Genomic DNA, 19,059 nt, shown 5'->3' with positions numbered 1-19,059 from the left:
ACTGGAGAGGAGTGTTTCAAGCAATTAGTGTGTCCTTTGATTATGTGATCAGGCTAGCTCAGTTTCTGTTTGTGAGAAGCAGAGGCTATGACATTTGGAACCCTCTTTCTGCAGGTGGTTTACGTAGCTGTTCTGTTGCAAGAAAATCATCAGTTTAATTGCAAGATGTTAAGAAGTGTGGTCCAAGGAGCCTGTCTTATAGCAATGTCGTTGTCAGATCCTTAACAGATTGGCTCATGCTCAATGTCATGTACGGAATTCATGTTTAGTGGGACATAAGAGCTGAGAACAGGAGGGTGGGAATAGTAATAGGAGACTTAAGAAGATTTTCCAATTTTTACATAACAAGCCAATTTTTTATGTTATTTAAATTAAATTGTATGTTTGGGATTACTCTTTAGGAAAGCACCCCCACCCCCATTCCTGCCACCATCGCTGTTCCTCCCACAGTGACTTCTCCAGTTTCTTTTCAGCTAAAGGACATTATGTCCCAGTGCTTCCAAGGCCGCCTCTTTCACTCTTGCAAATTGTGCCTTTCAACAACAAACTGAGGATTTTGCGCTGCGCACCTGCCTGGTTGTTCAAAGGCAGCAAGAGGTCCCACTCACAAATCCGTGACTGCACACCGAACGTGCAGGGCTTCCACCTTCCAACTACAAGGGCTTTCTCTGTTTTCTGCCCACAGAGCAGCACAAAGCTCTCTTTCTTGAGCTGTAAGAGTCAGGCAGAGAGTATTTTTAAAAACAGAGAACAGGAAGAAGCCGCTGCTCTTATACATGCCACGAGTTAATTTGCTTGGCATTTGTAAATGCATGTGTTCATGGAGCATCAGAAACGGAGTCAAGCCTCTACTCTTTAACCGGCTGTGCTTGCTGTTTACAAATATCCTGCGAGCAGCTGAGGCGCCGCCCTGCCTTTGGTTCTAACAAAGGCGGTGGCGCCACACTCAGTCCGCAAGTGACAGAGGACAGCCGACTCCCGGAGTTGAGTCCGGTGCCGTGGCCTTTTAAAAAGCTTAGTGGGGAAGATGGGAGATCGGTGTAGGGATTGGTGAGAGGCGTGGGTGTTCCGAGGAGCTTGGTCCTGGGGGCTCGTCGGCCACTAGCGCGGCTTCGCCAGGGGCTGCAGCATCCTTGCCCTGAAAAGTCCCTCGCGCCCCCTGGTGGCTGAGGAGCTGGCTGGTTCTGCGGAGCTAGCAAGTGAGGCGAGGCGGGGCTGGGGGGGGGGGGGGGGAGGAAAAGTGGGTGAGGCAGATGCAAAGAAGAAAATCAATAGGGATAAGAGAGAAGAGGGAGGAGTCTCAGATCAGCCATTCCTGCCTTACGGGGTCCCAGCTGGCACCACAAAAGAAAAAACAAAAAAGAAACCCCAACCGGGCGTGAACGCCAGTGGAGGAGGGTGCGAGTGGCCGGGGGCGGGTCGGGGCGAAGGGGGGACCGGGGAGATTTACTATTGTCTCTGGCAGCCGCCGCGGGAGCCCGGGAGGGGGGCGGAGGCGAGAGGAGGCGGCGGCACCGGCCAGCGCACCATTCGCTCCACCTGATCTGCGGCGCTGTGCGCTGAGCCAAGCGCACGAGCAGCAAGCAGCAGCAGTAGCAGCGAGGCAGGCATCCCCTGAAGCCAGCGCCGCCACCATGTCCTACCAGGGCAAGAAGAACATCCCGCGAATCACGGTGAGTCGACTCCTCGCTGGCCGCGGGAGGGGCGGCGCGGATGCCATTGGCGTCCCCGCCGGGTCCCTCGGGAAATAGGGACCCAGCGCGGTCCGGGTGCTGGAGTGCGGTGGTCAGTCCAGACGGCGTGGCCGGCGCCAAGCTGATGCAGAGACTTTGGGGCTTGAGGAAATGAAAACAAAGAGGAAAACCTTAAACACGGACACGAAGAACTTCGGGTTGTTTGTCCTTGTCCTTCTTCACTGCCCAGAGCTCCTGGCTCACAGGGCTCCGCGGACCTCAGCCTCGCCTGGGGATGGGATGTGGGGGTCGGTGTGTGCTCCTGCAGCTTGAGGTGTGCTTTTTTGTTGATGGATTCTTTGGGTCTGGCAGGGTATGAGAGATGACACCTTTCTCAACCGGTACTTGGCAGCTGGACCGCGCCCCTCTGCTCGATCTGGCAGTTAAGGCTTTGATACCGGTGCCTGGGAGAGGGCGCTGTGGGTGCCTGAACTACCAGTCCTCGGTGATACCCTCCTTTCTCACATTTAAACAGATCTAGGTTTGGGTGTGTCAGATTCCAGAGTCAATAGCTATCGTGGCTGCAATGAAAATGATCAACTTTATTTCACCTTAATCGTTTACCTTTTTCATACCATTCCTATTCCTCGTCCTAAAGAAAGCTGAGTTTTCAGAGAACAATTTAGTTTACAGTTGCACACGGACACTGAGTGCTTGCGGTGTCCAACTGCCATTGTGTGTTTCTGAGCCCGGGCGGCTGGCTGGTGCACCTAGGGCGGGGTAGAGATGGGGACGTGCTTTTATCAGCCACTGAACGGGACCCCTTCACCAGTTTCCACCCAGGTGGTGTCCTGGACAAAATACCTCACCCAGCCTGAGATTCCACCCTGATGAGTTGACTTGATGCCATGGATAGTGGGGACATTTGGCATTGGAACAAAAAAGCAAGAGCCAATGGCATTTGGTAGTTTAGTGGTATGGTTGTTGTATTGGGGGGAAAGAGAGAGAGAGAGAGAGAGAGAGAGAGAGAGAGAGAGAGAGAGAGAGAGAGAGAGAGAGAGAGAGAGAGAGATGGGTGGCTACTCCATCTTTGCAAGGGGAACAAAGGAAGTGATAGTTAGCCTCTGGGAGGCTGTGCAGCTGCCCCCATGGCTGACTTCTACCTGCCACCTGCTCAATTTGTAGGGACCTGCCAAGATTTTTTTGCCTTGAGCCTGAGTCTGTTTGCACTTGTTCTTCTTGTGCTTGCAATAGCCGTGCAGTTGAGTGAAAGACATTCCTCATGCCCCTATTGCACCGCATTGTTAAGTGGTTTATTTGTGTTGTAGCATCTCACCTTCAGCAGGCACCTGAGCCTTACTTCACTTTCACAATTGCGCCCCACCCCTACCAGCTGTCTACTTGATCCCAGGGAAGAAACACTCCCCAGGGAGAATAGTTGAGCTGAGTAGGGATCCTTTTTGCCTGGCAAAGGCTTTGGGCTAAACAGGTATACTCCTATATCGTTACCTGACAGCATTCACTCTCCATTCCTGAGGAAAACATTGTCAGTGTTTGCTCCATGCCAGTTGCCTTTGCGAAGAGCTATAAGAAGGTATCACAAAGAGGATCTAATTGGCATCTCAGCTTTGGCTACTTTAATGAAGTGATGAGGACCACATCTCTCCTGCTATTGCAGCTGGAGGTCCACTGCATGCTGTTTATTTACACCTACTGTGCACTTGCTTGCCAAATATCCTTTTGGGACAGAGAACCTTCCCCCGTCCTGTCCAATTTTTAAAGGCCTCTGTCATTCTTCTTATAGACCCAGTCTGTGGCATGGCATTGAGGACCACACCCATTCTTCTAGGTATCATTTCAGTTACCTTTAAGGAAAGATAAAGACATTTAGCCAGGATAGCTCACCTTAGGAACCATAGTAACTGCGGCTGTGCCCTGCCCTGTTCTCAGGAATAGGCTGGTAAGGGGTTCCCTTTTGTCTCTGTTTGGATGCTCTCCCCTGGGGTATTTCCTTCATTTTCAGTGTGGTTCCCATTCTTTCTCTGTGCATGGGTGTGGTGCTACATACAGCTGGCGCTGGAAGCTGGAGCTGTATCTCCAGCAGCTGGAATAGGACTGGACAGTGGGTGTGAATTTCTTCAAGCCAGGCTGTCTGGCAGTCATTGTTAAAACCAGGCAGATGACAAGGAGGGCATGGCAGGAGGCGGAGTTGGTCTTTGGGGATAAGGAATCCATTTGCAGATTTTTTTTTTCTCATGCTTTGTGTTTGCATTTTTTGGAACAAGGATTCTTCCTTGGAATTAAGCATCTCTGTATGTTTGTGTGACTATAAAAGATTGTCTTCATACCATGAGTTCCTAGACATGGGTAAAATATGTAAAAAATATGGACACAGCTCTACATAGGTTGAAAATGTAATCAAAGATCTAAATACAACATATGTTCCCTACTGTGGATATTGGTTCATTTTTAAAATGGCTAACCTTCTAAAATCTGAATTAAATGTCCTATTCCCTGTCTTTCTTTCTGTTAAGGCAGCCCCACCCTGTAGCTAAAGTGTCACTATAGGCTGAAGACTGAAGGAGGCAGTCTTTGCTGAGTCTGACCCACTTGCCTCCTAGAAGGCACCTCCGGCCACCATTTTTGGTAGACGTGAGGGTTTTTGTTTGTTTGTGTTATTGCTTCCCTCCTTGCACCTGCTTCCACTGTCCTCATGAGGTGAGAGCATTTCTGCTCTCAAGTGTGCATTGGTTTCCTGAGGGCAGGAGGATTTGCTCCTGCCTATGGGCCTGAGATGGGGCTTTGCTTGTGAGTAGCTCAGGCTTGGATCTTATTTTGCCTTTTCAAGGCCATCAAGGTGAACCATCTTTTCCACCTCAGCACTGACCCTCCACTCTCAGTGTCAGACACTAATCCTTCTGGGTTGCTCAACGGATTAGACAAGGGACCTTCTAGGTCAACTGTCTGATACAATGCTAGCCACATAGTACCTAAGGAGTATCAATTGAGTGAATGGATGGTTAAAAATGTCTTTGTCACCTGTTATTTTGTCTGGTATTGTGTTGTGTGCACTGCATGCTTTTCCCATTCAAGCCCAGAATCAAGACAGTCTGACTATTTTATCCTTATCCATATTGTATGGATTTTTAAAAAATTTAAAAATCTTTTATCTGTTATGGTCCATAAAAATATGGCATGTGGAATGATATCTCTAACAAGTCAATATATATTGCAGACATTTTCACTCCCCCCCCCTTACAAGCTCCAAGTTGAAGCTGACAACCACAGCAATTCGAAGACCACCTAAGTGTGGGTTTCTATGCATTTTCTTATTTGAGCATCTACTGAAAACCACCCCATAGTTTATCATATGGAAACCTAGGCAGATTAGTCAATTATTCAAAGTCATTCTGAGCATTTGAAATAAAAGCTGAAAATCATACTCTTGGCTTATTCAACTTCAAAATTGCCTTTATGCAGCTGCTGCCTCCCAAGGTCACATAAAGAGTCCCAGAATCCTCTTATTCCCCTGCCCTGCCTCTCTCTCTGAGACAAACCACAGAGAGGTGGCTTTTTCCAAGTACTAATGGATTTCTATACATCGTATCTTATAGATGACTACATGTCTGTTCTCTGGAGGTCTAGTTACCTGTGTGACCCCCAGACATTGCTGGGTGACATACATAGAGTACCAGCTGGCAGTTTCAATCTAGAGCTGGAGCCTGAACTCTGAGATTTTGCTGGAAAGGGCTCTATTGTCAGGCTGTGGGTTCAATGGCAAGTATCTTCCTCTTTCTTCTTTCTTCCTTTCTATTTTCCTTTCTGTCTTTCTGTTAAAGGAATTGGAGGAGTGCCTGTGGCCTTTGCAGTGGGGGACTAGACTTGACTTTGAGGAAGGAGGTATTGCAGTACTGTACCCCACATCTGTGTATCCCTTGTGCTTCAGAAGGTATCACTTAATGGGAAGATAATATTAAAAGGTAGAGAACTTGAGTTTAGAAACTGAAACAAGTAGCCAGCCTATCCAAGTAAGGAATCTTGGAAGGGGAATTCCAGAGTGAAAGGCAGATGAAAAATCTTAAACACTTAGGAATGGGAAGCATTTGAGCTAACTGATTGTGGAAATGCCAACTCAGGTCATGCCTGGAATATTTGTTTTGTTCCTTTATATTCTGAGTAGGTATGCTATTCCTTCTGAAGTATAAGCAAAATGCCCCAGGTGTACTAGAAGCTTTGAGTACCAGTTGCTGTGATCAAACCAGCAAAATAATTTGGGGAATTCCAAAGAGATTTCTTAAGAGAATTTGAAACTTATATGATTCAACTACCAGCTTGTAAACAAATACCCTTCCTTTTCATCCCACTGGGCTGATGGAAGGTTCAATGAACTGTGACCCCTGAACATGGCCTATGAACCCAGATGTGTTGAAGATAATAAACACCAGCTTGTTTATAAAACATCAATTACTTCAGAGCATGAACATTAATAAAAGAACATTTGGTAAATGTCTGGTCTGTAAAGAGAGTCCTTTGGGAAATGGTTTAAACATGTTTTCAAACATACAAAAATGAAAATAATGTCACATAAAATATTAATTTTTCTTTCCTTTGTTATATTATAAGCCTATAGAACTGTGCCTGTCATTCATTTCTGACAATCAGACAAGAGGCCAGCAGACCACCTTTGAACAGATCCAGAAACACCTGAAATACACTTGTCCAGTACTATTTTCATCCTGACCAGCTTCAGTCTAGAGTGGCATAGGATGGATTACCCTTTCCAGTGGGTTGTTCAAACTCAGCTTGTAGTGGCTTTTTCTCTACAATCTTCTCCCTAAACTAGAAAAATTAAAGTTGAGAAAGCACAAAAACCCCTTTGTATCCTATATGGCTCTTTGTTCTTCAGCTGTTAGCATGTTTTATAGAACCATTTGTATCTGCTTATTATGCTTAAAAGCTGCAAAACCTTAACAACAGTAAAGATGTGCCCCTAGGGTACAAATGTGCCTGTTTGATCCAGCCCCTGCTCTTAATCAGAAGGGAACAAAAAATGGGAGGTATCCTCCACTCCTAGGTGATGTTAATAGGTGAGCAGAAACCACCATGCCTACACCCAATAAAGCCCTCATCAGGTCCAGGCACAGCTTCACCTGTCCTCTGTCTTCCCCGAGGCCAGTGGGAAACCAGTGTAAAAGACCTTGGAAAATAGGGTCTTCTATACGTTCCTCTTTCATCAAATCAAATTCAACACATATCTGTTGTCAACAATGGAATTCTTTCCAAAATAAAAGCTTGTCTTCCACCTGACCCTTATTTTGAACTGAGTCCCTTTGTGGAGTAGATATACGACTTCCCTGGAGGAATGTATCCTTTGCACTAGATCTCTGGTTAGAAAACTGGATCCTAAGCACAATAGAGCTGTTACAGTTCATTAAGTGACTGAGCACAAACTAATAGAATTATCCCATGTACCCCACCACAAGCTACATGGATTAGTTCACTTAATTCACTGCAACTTGTCCATACAGTTACGTATTACTATTGTGCATTCTACAGAAAGGATCAGAGAGATTGCCTAATTCGACTAAAGTCACTTGGGTAAAAAGAAAGATCCTGGGATCGTTCCATCCAGAGATGTGAGTTACCTAAGCAAGAAAGCAGTAGTTCCATGAACACACACGTGACTACTTCCTTCCCCCCTCACCTCTAATTGTCTACTCCTGGTAGCTCACACAGCAAATGCTGGGGGGTGGGGGTGGGGGGGATGGGACCACAGGGAGAGGTGCTGACTAAGTGTGTCAGTAGCATCACCCACCACAGGAAGAAGAGTGGAGCATATGCCCTTCTGACACCGCTCGTTCAGGTCTCTGAGTTCCCTTCTGGCTTTTGCCCAGGAGCACGTGCCAGCACAGGATGGGAAAGCAGGTGCTGTTGTTTTCTGCCTTGCTTAACTGCAGATCTGGACCGGAGGCCCCTTCTCATTCCCTGTCCCTGTCCTCCTCCCAGACAAAAGAAGCCAGGCACTTATTCCCATTCAGCCAAGCAGAGACACACCCAGCACTCTTAAGCCAGATGGAAGTTCCATAACAGGATGACCCAGGAACCTATTTGGGACATCTGAATTCAAAGACACATTTCTCATGTCCCCCCCATAGAAATATTAGACAATACAATATAAAGGTTTGTGGGAATTATTTCCCCTGATGATAATATATAAGGTCTTGTACATTTTATACACACACTCTAGCTCTACACCGAACTATTACATCACAGTCCAACTTTTATCTGAAGAGAGACATCCTTTGTGAAGTCAGGAATCTCTTTTGTGACCACAGTACAAGAAGGCTCTGAGGGGAGTGTTCTCAGGTCTGCCCTTGCCTCTCATTTACCTGAGACTCTAGACAACCTCAGAATCTACACTGATAAACAGAGCCTTGAACTCTCATCTCCAGGGTCCCTGTTAATGCAAATGACACCAGGGGTCGGCCTTCCTCTTCTGTCCCACTTTCATATAGAAGTTACAAGCTCTTGTGGTCCCATCTCCCCCTATCCCCCAGCATGAAGGAAGCATGAACAGGGAAATCCATGAGAGCTGTTGGCTTTGGCTTTGCAGAACCAGCCAACATCTGTGTTGGATATAAGAGACTCTGGTTGCTTTTTACCCTTAAGGTCTCGCTTTTCTCATTTAGGGAGTGGACTTAGCTAATAGACTACAAGAAAGAACAGTGCAGTAATAGTGAGTGATAGGCCCTTTCTTTAGCAGAGCTTTAGGTTAATGAAAACGAACATTATTAAAGTGATGCTATGATTCACTTGCTGTCACTGTGCCTCCTTCAGTGAAGGCTGCCATTGATAAAGGCACAAAGGCGACAATTGCCCTAAATCTAGACTAGTTAAACAAACAAGCAAACAGAAAACAGTTTTGAGCCTGTGCCCGCCCAAGCCTTTTTGGCTGCCCATGCTGATATTTTAAATATGATGGCTGCTATCCAATGGAAACAGCCACCTCTCAAAAAGCCCAGTAATGTTGTGGGCTCTGTGTGAGGCTACAAGGGAACCTCCTGCACTCAAATCTGTGATCGGCACTTATTAGGCCCTCTGTTTAAAGAAAAGAAAAACCCACAAGCAATGCTGAATAGATAGATACATTTGACATTGACTTGCAGCATTAGTTTAAATAGCAAAGATGACCCTAAAGGACACCAGCTTCTCTTTCACTGACAACCTTTGAGAATATTCATTCTTGAGACTTAAAGGTAAGGTCCACATGTAAGAAACTGGCTCACTGAGCCAAGAGCAACAGAACATCACTTTAGAAGAACAAGGAAGTTACTGTGGTCCAGGGCCTGCCTTGAGCATATGCACCTGGAGGCCCTCCATCATTTACACCTTGTTCTTCCCTGGCTGTGCCCAAATCCAAAATTTGGGCACCCCTTCTGAGCATGTTTCAGGGATCTTCTAGTTGTAAACGGACACATCATTTCTCTTACTATAAACAACTTAATCCTTCCAGACCATTAACTCTCTTTTTTCAAATAAAGGAAACTGCCACCATGACTCTTTGAATCTGATTGTAATATGAATCTTAATGGATGCCTCTGCTTGTCTGTGTACATAAACCACAAAGTTATTAGAGTTATTAGCAGTTAGGCCCATTGGCACCTGTGCAATGAATTTGGTATTTTAGAAATACTGATTAGCCAGCAGATTATTGCTCTTCTTTAAAAATTATATATATATATACATATATATGTATGATATGTATATATATATATATGTATGTATGTATTAAAGTTGAACATTCACATAGAAGGTTTTTATGTTTGCCTATGTGTTCTCATAGGTTTCCAGAGCCTCGCCCCATGACAATTGTCTGCTTTCTTAGGGCTTGTATTTGAGTTATTCTTGGCATTAGATTATTTGTTAATCCTCACGTATTAGCTAGGTTGGTTCACCACTGTGACCAAATGCCCGACGAGAAGCAACTTGACAGAAGAGAAAGAAGTTATTTTGATTCAGAGTTGGGTTCACAGTCCACATTTTCAGGGGAAGGATGGTGGCAGACAGCTCCAAGGCAGTGAGAGCCTGAAGCTAGAACTTCCTACTTCCTTAAACCCTGGCAGGACAGAAAGTCGCTGAGGAGAAAAGCCAGCATGGATCAGGATTTTTCATTCCCCCCTTTTGATTCATTCAGGTCCCCAGCCCATAGAATGGTACTGGACATTCAGGCTGTGCCTTTCTGCTCCGTTTAGACCTCTCTGGGCACATAAGCCGAGAAGTGTCCATAGATGATTTTAAAATCAGCAAAGTTAGTAGTTAAGGTTACCCAGCACACTTCCTTGTTTGGTTTTCAGAGTGTAGTCAGTCAGTTAAAGCACATTTTATGGAGCTCATGTCAACCTTGTAGTGGCAATAAGTCTCTGTTTTTACTACTGTTTTCACTGTTTTGACAAAATATCTGAAAACGGCAACCTAAGAAAGGAAAGTGTTGATTTGGGCTCAAAGTTTGAGGGGATCCAATCTGTCCTGAAGGGGCAGCATTGCAGCAGCTGCCTCCATGTGACAGGAGAGATTCCTCACCTTTTCACATCCTAGTGAAAGATGAAGCAGAGAATGATAGGAAGTGGGACCTCCTTATAAACCCTCAAGGCCTGCCCCCAGTGACTCTGAGGGACATTTCAAGCAAATCATTCTTCTTGTAATAGCAGTCACTGAATCTCTTTGCTCTGCAGGGGAAGGAAAAGCCTGGGTGGTTACTGTATTCCTGGGCTTAGAACATGGAAATCCTTTACATTAAGTACTACATGTATTGTGATGGTGACTTCATAATATAACCAGATGCAATAGAAACAGTTTGATATTTTTCTGTTGTTGAATTACTAGTATTTTTGACTACTAACTATGTGAAGATTGTCACAGGAAATCTAATGCAGATGTTGCAAGGAACATTAGTTTTATAAGAAGATTTCTATTTATTGTGCCTTATATTAATTGATTTCATAGTATCTCACTTAATATTGAAAACAATTTTGTTAGGTAGAGTCCCAGAAGAGATCTTTCCATTTTATTGCTGAAAAAAAAAAAAGTAAAGCCTTAAGTTCACATAAGCCTCAAGTGACCAAAATTCAAATTCAAGTTTAACTGATCTAGAACTCAACATTTTTAGCCCTATTATATGGAGTCACTCTACATCCTACAGTTAAGAAAATCTCACGTTTCTGGAGACTCAAAACTTTGTCTCTCTTTAAGACCACACCATATCCTCTTGTTTCCCATGAGGCCTACGTGCTACAAGAAATGTGAGAAGCAGCTAATTAGTGACCTTCTTTTGCATGGGGGTTGGACCAGCTATCACAGCTCCATATCCAGAAGCTTTTCAGCCTTCCCACTAGAGCACAGCCTCAACCATCTTCTAAGGAGAACAGCTAGGCAGGGAGGTGGGTCTCACTTTCATCCCCAAGGCTGCTTTTCACTGAGCTATAAGAAGTACCACTAAGAAGCTTCTTGACAGTGGGAATTTCACTTTCTCATTCAAGACCCCACAGTGCATACAATGGTAGCCATGGTTCTGGAGTGGTTTGGTCTGCTATGGCTCTGAAATCTTCACCTAGTCAAAGTGTCCTTAGAACTAGTTTAGAAAATCCAGTTTCTCTTCACAGATGACAAAGATCCAGTTGAGTCAGGGTTTTCCCCATTGTAGATTACTGAGCATTTAAACTTCATGAAGGCTTTTTTTTTTTTTAACTATATCACAAAAAAGTAGTTATATAAGGATTTATCAGTGACATAAATAAAGGCAATAAGCTTAAGTGACAATGAAATTAGCAAGAAACATTCGTTGGGAACCTTATTAGCATGCCCATCCATTGGGAATGTTTTCCTTATATGTGTCAGTTATTAAAATAGCGCTCCCTGTTGTTCATGCTCTTTAATGTCCCTTATTCTTTCGACAATATACTATTACCAATTTTCTTATTTTAAATAATTTTCCACAAAGTTGTTTTAGCCTACTTACTATGTTATCCCATTTCTTGGGGAATCCACTTAAATTAATCCTCATTTTATTTTTGAAAGTTTGAATTATTTCTAAGATTTTTGTATTAACAAAATCTGGAATGACATTAACTTTCAGCACTAGGCTTACACATATTTGAAGTCAAAGGAATAGCTATGATGTGAGGAGAAGAGGAATTTACTCAGAGTCCCTCAGCTCACACTTAGGGTCTCAGGAACAAGATTTGAATCATAGCCTTGACCAGAGTCTCCCTATTGCCATCTCCACACCACTGTACCAGTTCTCATGGGAAAGGGCCTTTTTTCTCAGTGCCCTTCACTCCCTCTATGAGCACATTTGTTTCCTCATCAACACCCTTTGCTTGCCTTTCTGTTTTCTTAAAGCTCTGATATTTGTGGAAATGCATATCGCCCTGGAAGCTCAGGTTACACAGCTGGAAAGCGAAATGGCTGGCCTTCCTTGTCCCTCTCCTCACCGGCTTAACCCATAAGCTTGGAAGCTGGTTTGCATTTTCACTTTTCTCCATGTTTGTGTTTCTTCCCTTTATTGTCTCCAGGAAAGCTATATTTGAAATGATTCCCTCCTTTCCCTCAAAGCTGACCTGTGCCCCAGATCGTCATGAGATTACTTGTGTGGGGATATTGATAACTCAGAAATGATTGCCTGCTTTATTCAACAAAGTGGATTTAAACCATGACCTGATAGAGATGGGAAGCTTCAAGCGGTCTTAAAGGTTTTAAACCAATTGGATATAATCCTCTCCTCCTACAGACTTCATTGAAGGCTATTCCCAAAGAAGATTTGTTTGGTTTGTGTTTCAGTCCCTTCCTGGTGTTCTATCACAGACCTTGTTTGCTACAAGAATTCACAAGAGAACTTATTTTGCTTGGTTAAGGGCCGGAAGCAAATTTCCTGTTATCCTCACCCCTTTGTTTATATATGTAAAATAGTTGAGTAAGAGGTAAAGTCATTTGCCAAAGGCAATGTAAGTTAATGTTTTTCTCCTCCTCCTCTTCTTCCTCCTCCTCCTTCAGATTCAAGTTAACAGTTGTCAACCTTCGATGCCCAGCAAAGGACAAAAGATAGACGCCATGAGATGTATTAAATTGTGTCTAAAGAGAGAGCCAAGTACCTCAGACACATGTCTGTTATTACTGCCCTATGCTCTCCCCATCCCACCCTCACTCAGTCTTCCCGTCTTCCTCTTCCCTTCCTTATCTCACTCCTAAGGGTAGCCCAAGCAAGGCCTTGTTCAGTCAGCAGGGAACCATACAGACAAGTTTCATTACCTCATTTCCCTACTGCCCATCTGGCTACAAGTTCTGATTGGTTTTTTAAAGGAGGCTCCATTTGTATCTCCTTCAAGAGTTCATTTCAGTTCAGGCCTTCCTTGTTCTCAAGGCCTTTGGAATTTTCCCTGTCAATATAACTTAGGGAAGTTTGGGGTCGGTGAGTCAAAATAGCTGCTGCTTTAATAGACCCCTTGCTAGTGAAAGCAGGGCTGTGGGCATATAGGTTTTTCAGCCAGATGGAAGGCTTGTGACCAAGAGAATTACTCATAACCATAATCTGTTTCGTGTGGCAAGAATAACCAGAGAAAACAACATAGGCTGCCTTCCCCCTTTCTTTATGAGAAGCATGCTGTGGTCTTTACTATAAAATAGTTAAGGCATTTATTGAGCTGAACCAAACTTTAATAAAAGACAAGTGGGGGTGAGAGGCAAAATGTCAGCCGTCTTTGAGAACAGAGGGAAGGGGAGGCAACAAGATCAATGATTTTCATCCCGAGACATGGATTATTGATTTTAAAGGATCCCACATTTGTTGATTGTCTCCTGCATCCAGAATTTAGGTTCACGGAAGTCTTTTGGCAGCACCAGTCATTTTCTGTAAGGCCCTTTCTCCTTCCTCTCTCAGGCTGCCCTGGCTCAGACTCATCACTTGGGTACTTGAACTGCAATGAAGACAGGGGCCCCTTCTTTGTCCTCCTGTTCAGAACAGTCAGGTCTGGACAAGTTACAGGTTAAGCCTGTCTCTGATCTTTGAAATGGTGCTATTCTCCAACACTGTCTCTTGCAGTACCCACTCCCTGGTGGGAGCTGGGACAATGCAAGTTGTGCTTCTATAACACGTGTCCACCATGGAACAGTTTTAGGGAGTTGCATAAGTCAGTGGTTGCATGCTTTTAGCCACAATTCCCAGGAAGCCCTGACCAACTTCTAAAATATAATTCAGACTTGGAAAAGGATCCCTGTGGCCTCTGCTAATTGCTGGGCACAATCGCCTGTCATTTGAAGGTGCCGCTAAGCTCACATATTCCAAGGCCCAAGCCTGCATTTTGCTTCTGGGAATTACATGTTGGCTGGCTTTCAGATCTTAGTGAAAAGGTTTCTTGTTTCTGAAAAGCAATAGGGTGAGAATTCACTCGGCTTCCCTGTCACTGTAAAGATGCAGTCAAAGCTAGCTGTCAGTCAGAAATGATTAAAGAGAACTGGCTCATAAAGAGGGGTGGGACCATTCATCCACACACCAACAGAGACAAGACATCACTTGCAGTTCCACAAATCTACAATTCTTGATTCCTGGCCTTTTATTGCCTTTCTATTGACTTAATAATTTCTAGTGTGATATTAACTCAAGTCCATCCATTAATAGCATTTCCCTAAATTCCAGGCCCCTATTTTTGCTATGTGTTTATTTGGTTGGCTAGTGCCTCAAAATTATTGTTCAGTCTTGCATCTCATCATTTTGTTACTCCCCCCCCCCACCTACCCCCTCTGCTTTTACTAATGGGTCTTCCCTGGGAATCGTGTTTTGAACTGTGGTGAACTTTTCACTCCCCTTTTCTTCAGCTCTGTAGGGGTCAGACTTTCCTCAATAATATGCTATGCATTTTTAAATCCATCTCAGTACTTAAGCATCGAGTTTTAAGAATTTCCCATGCTGCCTTCTGCAACCCATCCTCCTGCAATCATTGTGTTAACAATCTCTTTACTCCTCAAGGTCTTTCTCCTGTCCACACAAAAACACCAGAAACACACTGTGATAACTAATGTTGGTTGTAATTTGATTGCATCTGGGACTAACTAAAACCCCAGCAGCTGGGCACACCTGTAAGTTTACTTGACTGAATTATTTCAGGTCAGACGGCTCACTTTAAATCCAGAGCGTTTGAGGTTGGAAGACCCACCCTAAAGCTAGATCACTTGAAGTTAGAAGACCCACCCTAAAAGCTTGATCATTTCAGGTGGAAGACCCACCCTAAAGCTAGATCACTTGAGGTTAGAAGACCCACCCTAAAGCTTGATCTTTTCAGGTCAGAAGACCCACCCTAAATCTAGACTAATCCACATGTGTACATTTCATGGTTTTGTGCATTTTGACAAGAATTCCATCCTATTTTGCCCATTCATCTGTAGTGTAGTTGTTTTGCGTATTTCCTTAGCTCAAACTACACATTTAACCTGCTTTTTAAAAATAGCTGTGGCACCAAAATAATTAAGTCTAAAAGATAATTTTGGGTCAGATAAATGGATCAGGGAGTAAAGGTGTTTTCTGGCACACATGATAACTGGAGTTTGATCTCCTGAACACAGGTTGGAAGGAGAGAACCAACTCCCGGAAGTTATTCTCTGACTTCTACATCCATGATGTGGCATGGATCTCTCTCTCTCTCTCTCTCTCTCTCTCTCTCTGTCTCTCTCTCTCACACAACACACTAAATAAACTAGTAAATAAATAAATGTAAGATAGTCATACAGCTGAGGAGAAAATCATTTACATAGCATGCTGAAGGCTCTTGGTATGTTCCCAGTATTGGAAAAACAAAACAAACAAGATCCCTCAAATATTAATAAAGTAGTCACTATAGTAACTCGCACCATGGTTGTATCATAGTTTATTAAATCATGACTCACTGTTGGATGTCCCTTGTTCTCTTACTTCTCTGTCCTCTGTGGTTCTGCTCCAAGCCCTTTATGATTTGCATTGATAGTCTCTGCTGCCTTAGGCCTCTAGTTATATTTTATTCACATGGTACCAGTAGGAGATGGACAAGAAAGTAGCAGGGAAGTGGGTTTTTTTTTCCCCTTGACTCCTTCCTGCAGGACCTGAGATGCTGAATGCATCCAGGAAGGAACACAGCCCCTTGCCATAGATGCAATCCTTGACACATATCACCCCACTCTAGTTCTAGGAGCCACTTCCTTGTCTGCACCTTCATGCCTGGCTGCTGATGAGTTAGGCTGTTGTTGGCAGGCCCTGGATGTGCACATCCACTGAATTTTCTTAACCCAGGTCCACACTGTGCCAGACACTATCATTGGTAAGCTCTCCTGAATAATTCAGATTGAGTGGTACATCTACTTCCTGTTCTTTTCATGAGTACTAAAGCTACTTCTGTCTTTTTATCCTCTTGTTGGCTGCTGTTTTAGAGGAAGGTACTTCGTTTAGCTCCAGCATGGCCATTCTGTCAACTTAATTCTTTCTACATTTTTAAGTCTGGGGTTAAACTTCATACATTTTTCTAAAAACATGTTTTTCTATTATTCATGGAATAAATGTTGAACTTCCTAAGTGATTGCCTCCCATCCATGACCCCTGTTTGAGTACTCTTAGTATTAGGGGTCCACCCCAAGTCCTCAGTTTCCCACTGTAATACATTTCTTACATTTTAACCATTGATTCTCCATTGACTGGTTATATGATGTCAGTCTGCGAGTTAACTACATCAGTTCATTGGAATGGTGAGGTTTTGTTGAACTAAAGTATATAAACTTACGACCAGTTTGTCATGACAGTAAGAAGTTTCTAGTAAATGTTGTCACAGTAATAAATACTATTATAAATTAGTGCTTCCAGACTCCAATTAGAGTTTGTTCTAACTACAGATGTGTGTTCAAATCAGATACTTTCCTCCAGATTCATATCGGACATGGCCTCAGGGTTGGGGGTGGGGATGTAACTCTGGTCTCTGCTAAACAGATTCTCTCTCTCTCTCTCTCTCTCTCTCTGTGTGTGTGTGTGTGTGTGTGTGTGTGTGTGTGTGTGTGTGTGTGTGTTGAGTTTGCTGTTTAGGTGGGGAAAACTTCACTTGAAATACAGAGTACTCCCAGTTAATTGGGTACACTTGCCCCAGATGATGAGCCATCATTGATACCCTGTTGATAGCAGTCCAGTTTCTATCAGTCTCTGTATGCTGAATGTGTGATATTGCTTAGCCACCATTACAGCATTAGTTCAGAGAGTTTCACTATGCTAGAAAGCTCTGGTACCACTCTTTCACTCTTTACCAACTCATGCCTCACACACTAGAACACACTAAGTCTTTCACTGGGTTTTTTTTTTTTTGTTTTGTTTTGTTTTGTTTTGTTTTGTTTTTTTGATTCTGCATTGTTACTTGAGCTCCTGGATTACTTTTATTACTGTTTTATCATCATCTCTGCCTACACCTGACATCAAATATCCTGGCTAGTTGTCATCTAATCCTGTGTTTTAGAACTGATTTATTAAACTTATATGTCCTTAGAACCCTAGAATCAAGGCCAAAGATGAATTTTCACCTTTGTTTCCTGATGACATAGGCACAGTGCTGATAGGACACTAGATTCTGCTGAATAAGAGCTCAGCCCTTCTTCCTAGAACACACACACAGGAGAGAGAGAGGAGAGAGAGAGAGAGAGAGAGAGAGAGAGAGAGAGAGAGAGAGAGAGAGAGAGAGTATGGGTTTGAGATTCTCTAGAAGAAAAGAACCAGTGGGATGTGATTATGTTGTAAAAGTGGGTGGTTCTAGAATGTCTTACACAATAAAGACTGGGGTAGTCTGCCCATGAGAATGGCTGACATCATCGGAACTTCTCATCAGTCTAATCTCCACTTGAAGACCTTGAAGAGTCCACAACAGTCTGCTCTTCACTCCACATTGGAAGGATGAAGACTCTGAGTCCAATGGGAGCATAGGATGACAAAGGTCAAGGGGGCAGCAGCCACAGCAAGGGAAGATGCATTCAACAGCAAGGAACAAAGGCAGGCAGGCAAGCAAGACTGACTCATTTCTTGGACATCTTTATATCTGGGTGGACCATGTGGATGTGCTTCCCTGTCCTTTTAGTTAACCGTTCAGTTCATCTTTCCCAGTAATTTTCAAAGATCCATCCAAATGTGTCTGTCAGTTGACTCTAGATCTTATGAAGTTGACAATCAAATCAATCACCACAGAGTCTGAGGGGAACAAATGTGAAACCCAGAGCAGAGATGATATGGAGTAGGTCTTCAAAGTTCTGACTATTCTTGTTCCTCCCTGGACTTTACAGTATGCTCTGAGAGCATTGTGCTTCTTAGAGTGTTTGGTATACTGAAAATAGCTACTTTATCTTTGGGCTAACTTTGCGTGGCTTTGGCTTTTGTCCTCGTTTGTTTACTATAGCTGAGATAAACACCATGACCAAAAGCATCTCCTTGTGGACAGGGTTAATTTATATTTCCACATCACAGTCTATCATTGAGGGAAAGTCGGGGTAGGATCTGAAGCAGAAATCTGGAGGCAACAGCTGAAGCAGAAGCCATAGAAGAAAAGTGCTTTCTGACTTGCTGTCCTTTGAGGCTCAAGTGTAGCAGTCTGTTATATCTCCCAGGATCACCAGTCCACCTCCCACTGTGAGCTTGCCCTTCTACCACCAATCCAAAAAGAAAAAAAAAAGTTCCAGAGGCCAATCTGATCTGATGGAGGCATTTTCTCAAGTAAAGTTCCCTCCTCCCAGATGACATCAAATTGTGTCAAGCAGACAATAAAGTAACCAGCACAGCTTTGATTGGCATCTATATAATAAAAGTGAGAGAGTGGAAGTCATAGCATAGTAACTGTGGTCATATTTCTACTCACAGGATAGCTGTGCCCAACCCTCCATTATGCCATTAGTCCTCATGGTTGCCCATGAGGTAAGCATTCTTATCTGTGCTCTGTAGACATGAATGTGCCTTCAAAGAGACGAATACTCCACCCAGCCAACAGGGACAGATTAAATCCCTTGGCTAAAGTCACACAGTGACACAGTGGCTAGGACACGAAGGCAGCCCTTGCTTTCCAGTTTCCTGACGTCTGTGCAGCTCTGTAAAGTGTCTGTCCAGAGAGCAACTTTTCCAGTTTCCCCCAACCAAATATCCCATGAAGGCTATGCCATGTTACCTCTTTCTCTCTGACTAGAAATATCTTATTTACTGATAAACTATACTTATTCTCTACTCTGCCTCATTCCCTGTCCCCTCAAGCTTCTGATTTTAAGATTAGCCCCAATAATCTCTCTCTAAGGAGCTGCCTAACATCTGAGAAGTCCCTGCCATTCTACTTTTGGCCCTGATCTTGCTCACCTATGT

At 43.7% G+C, this 19,059-nt stretch overlaps 1 protein-coding gene across 3 annotated transcripts in view; it reads left to right on the top strand.

Moving 5' to 3' along the window:
* Dpysl3 (dihydropyrimidinase like 3) overlaps window positions 1–19,059 on the top strand; it is a 105,232-nt gene that overhangs the window by 45,899 nt on the left and 40,274 nt on the right. The window contains exon 1 of one of the 3 annotated variants that reach the window (XM_051201161.1): window positions 1,435–1,673. The exons of 1 other annotated variant lie outside the window; for it this stretch is intronic. In XM_051201161.1, coding sequence (XP_051057118.1) covers window positions 1,635–1,673 — 39 coding nt within the window. In that variant the 5' untranslated portion in view covers window positions 1,435–1,634. Of the gene's footprint in view, window positions 1–1,434; window positions 1,674–17,590; window positions 17,721–19,059 lie in introns of those variants that run through there. One more of the 3 variants, XM_051201162.1, reaches the window with a different exon arrangement.

This window comes from Phodopus roborovskii, unplaced genomic scaffold, assembly GCF_943737965.1.
Source record: "Phodopus roborovskii unplaced genomic scaffold, PHOROB, whole genome shotgun sequence".
Taxonomy (NCBI): Eukaryota; Metazoa; Chordata; class Mammalia; order Rodentia; family Cricetidae; genus Phodopus; species Phodopus roborovskii.
Note: the sequence above shows the minus strand (reverse complement) of the source record. Positions and strands in the feature narration are given on the sequence as shown.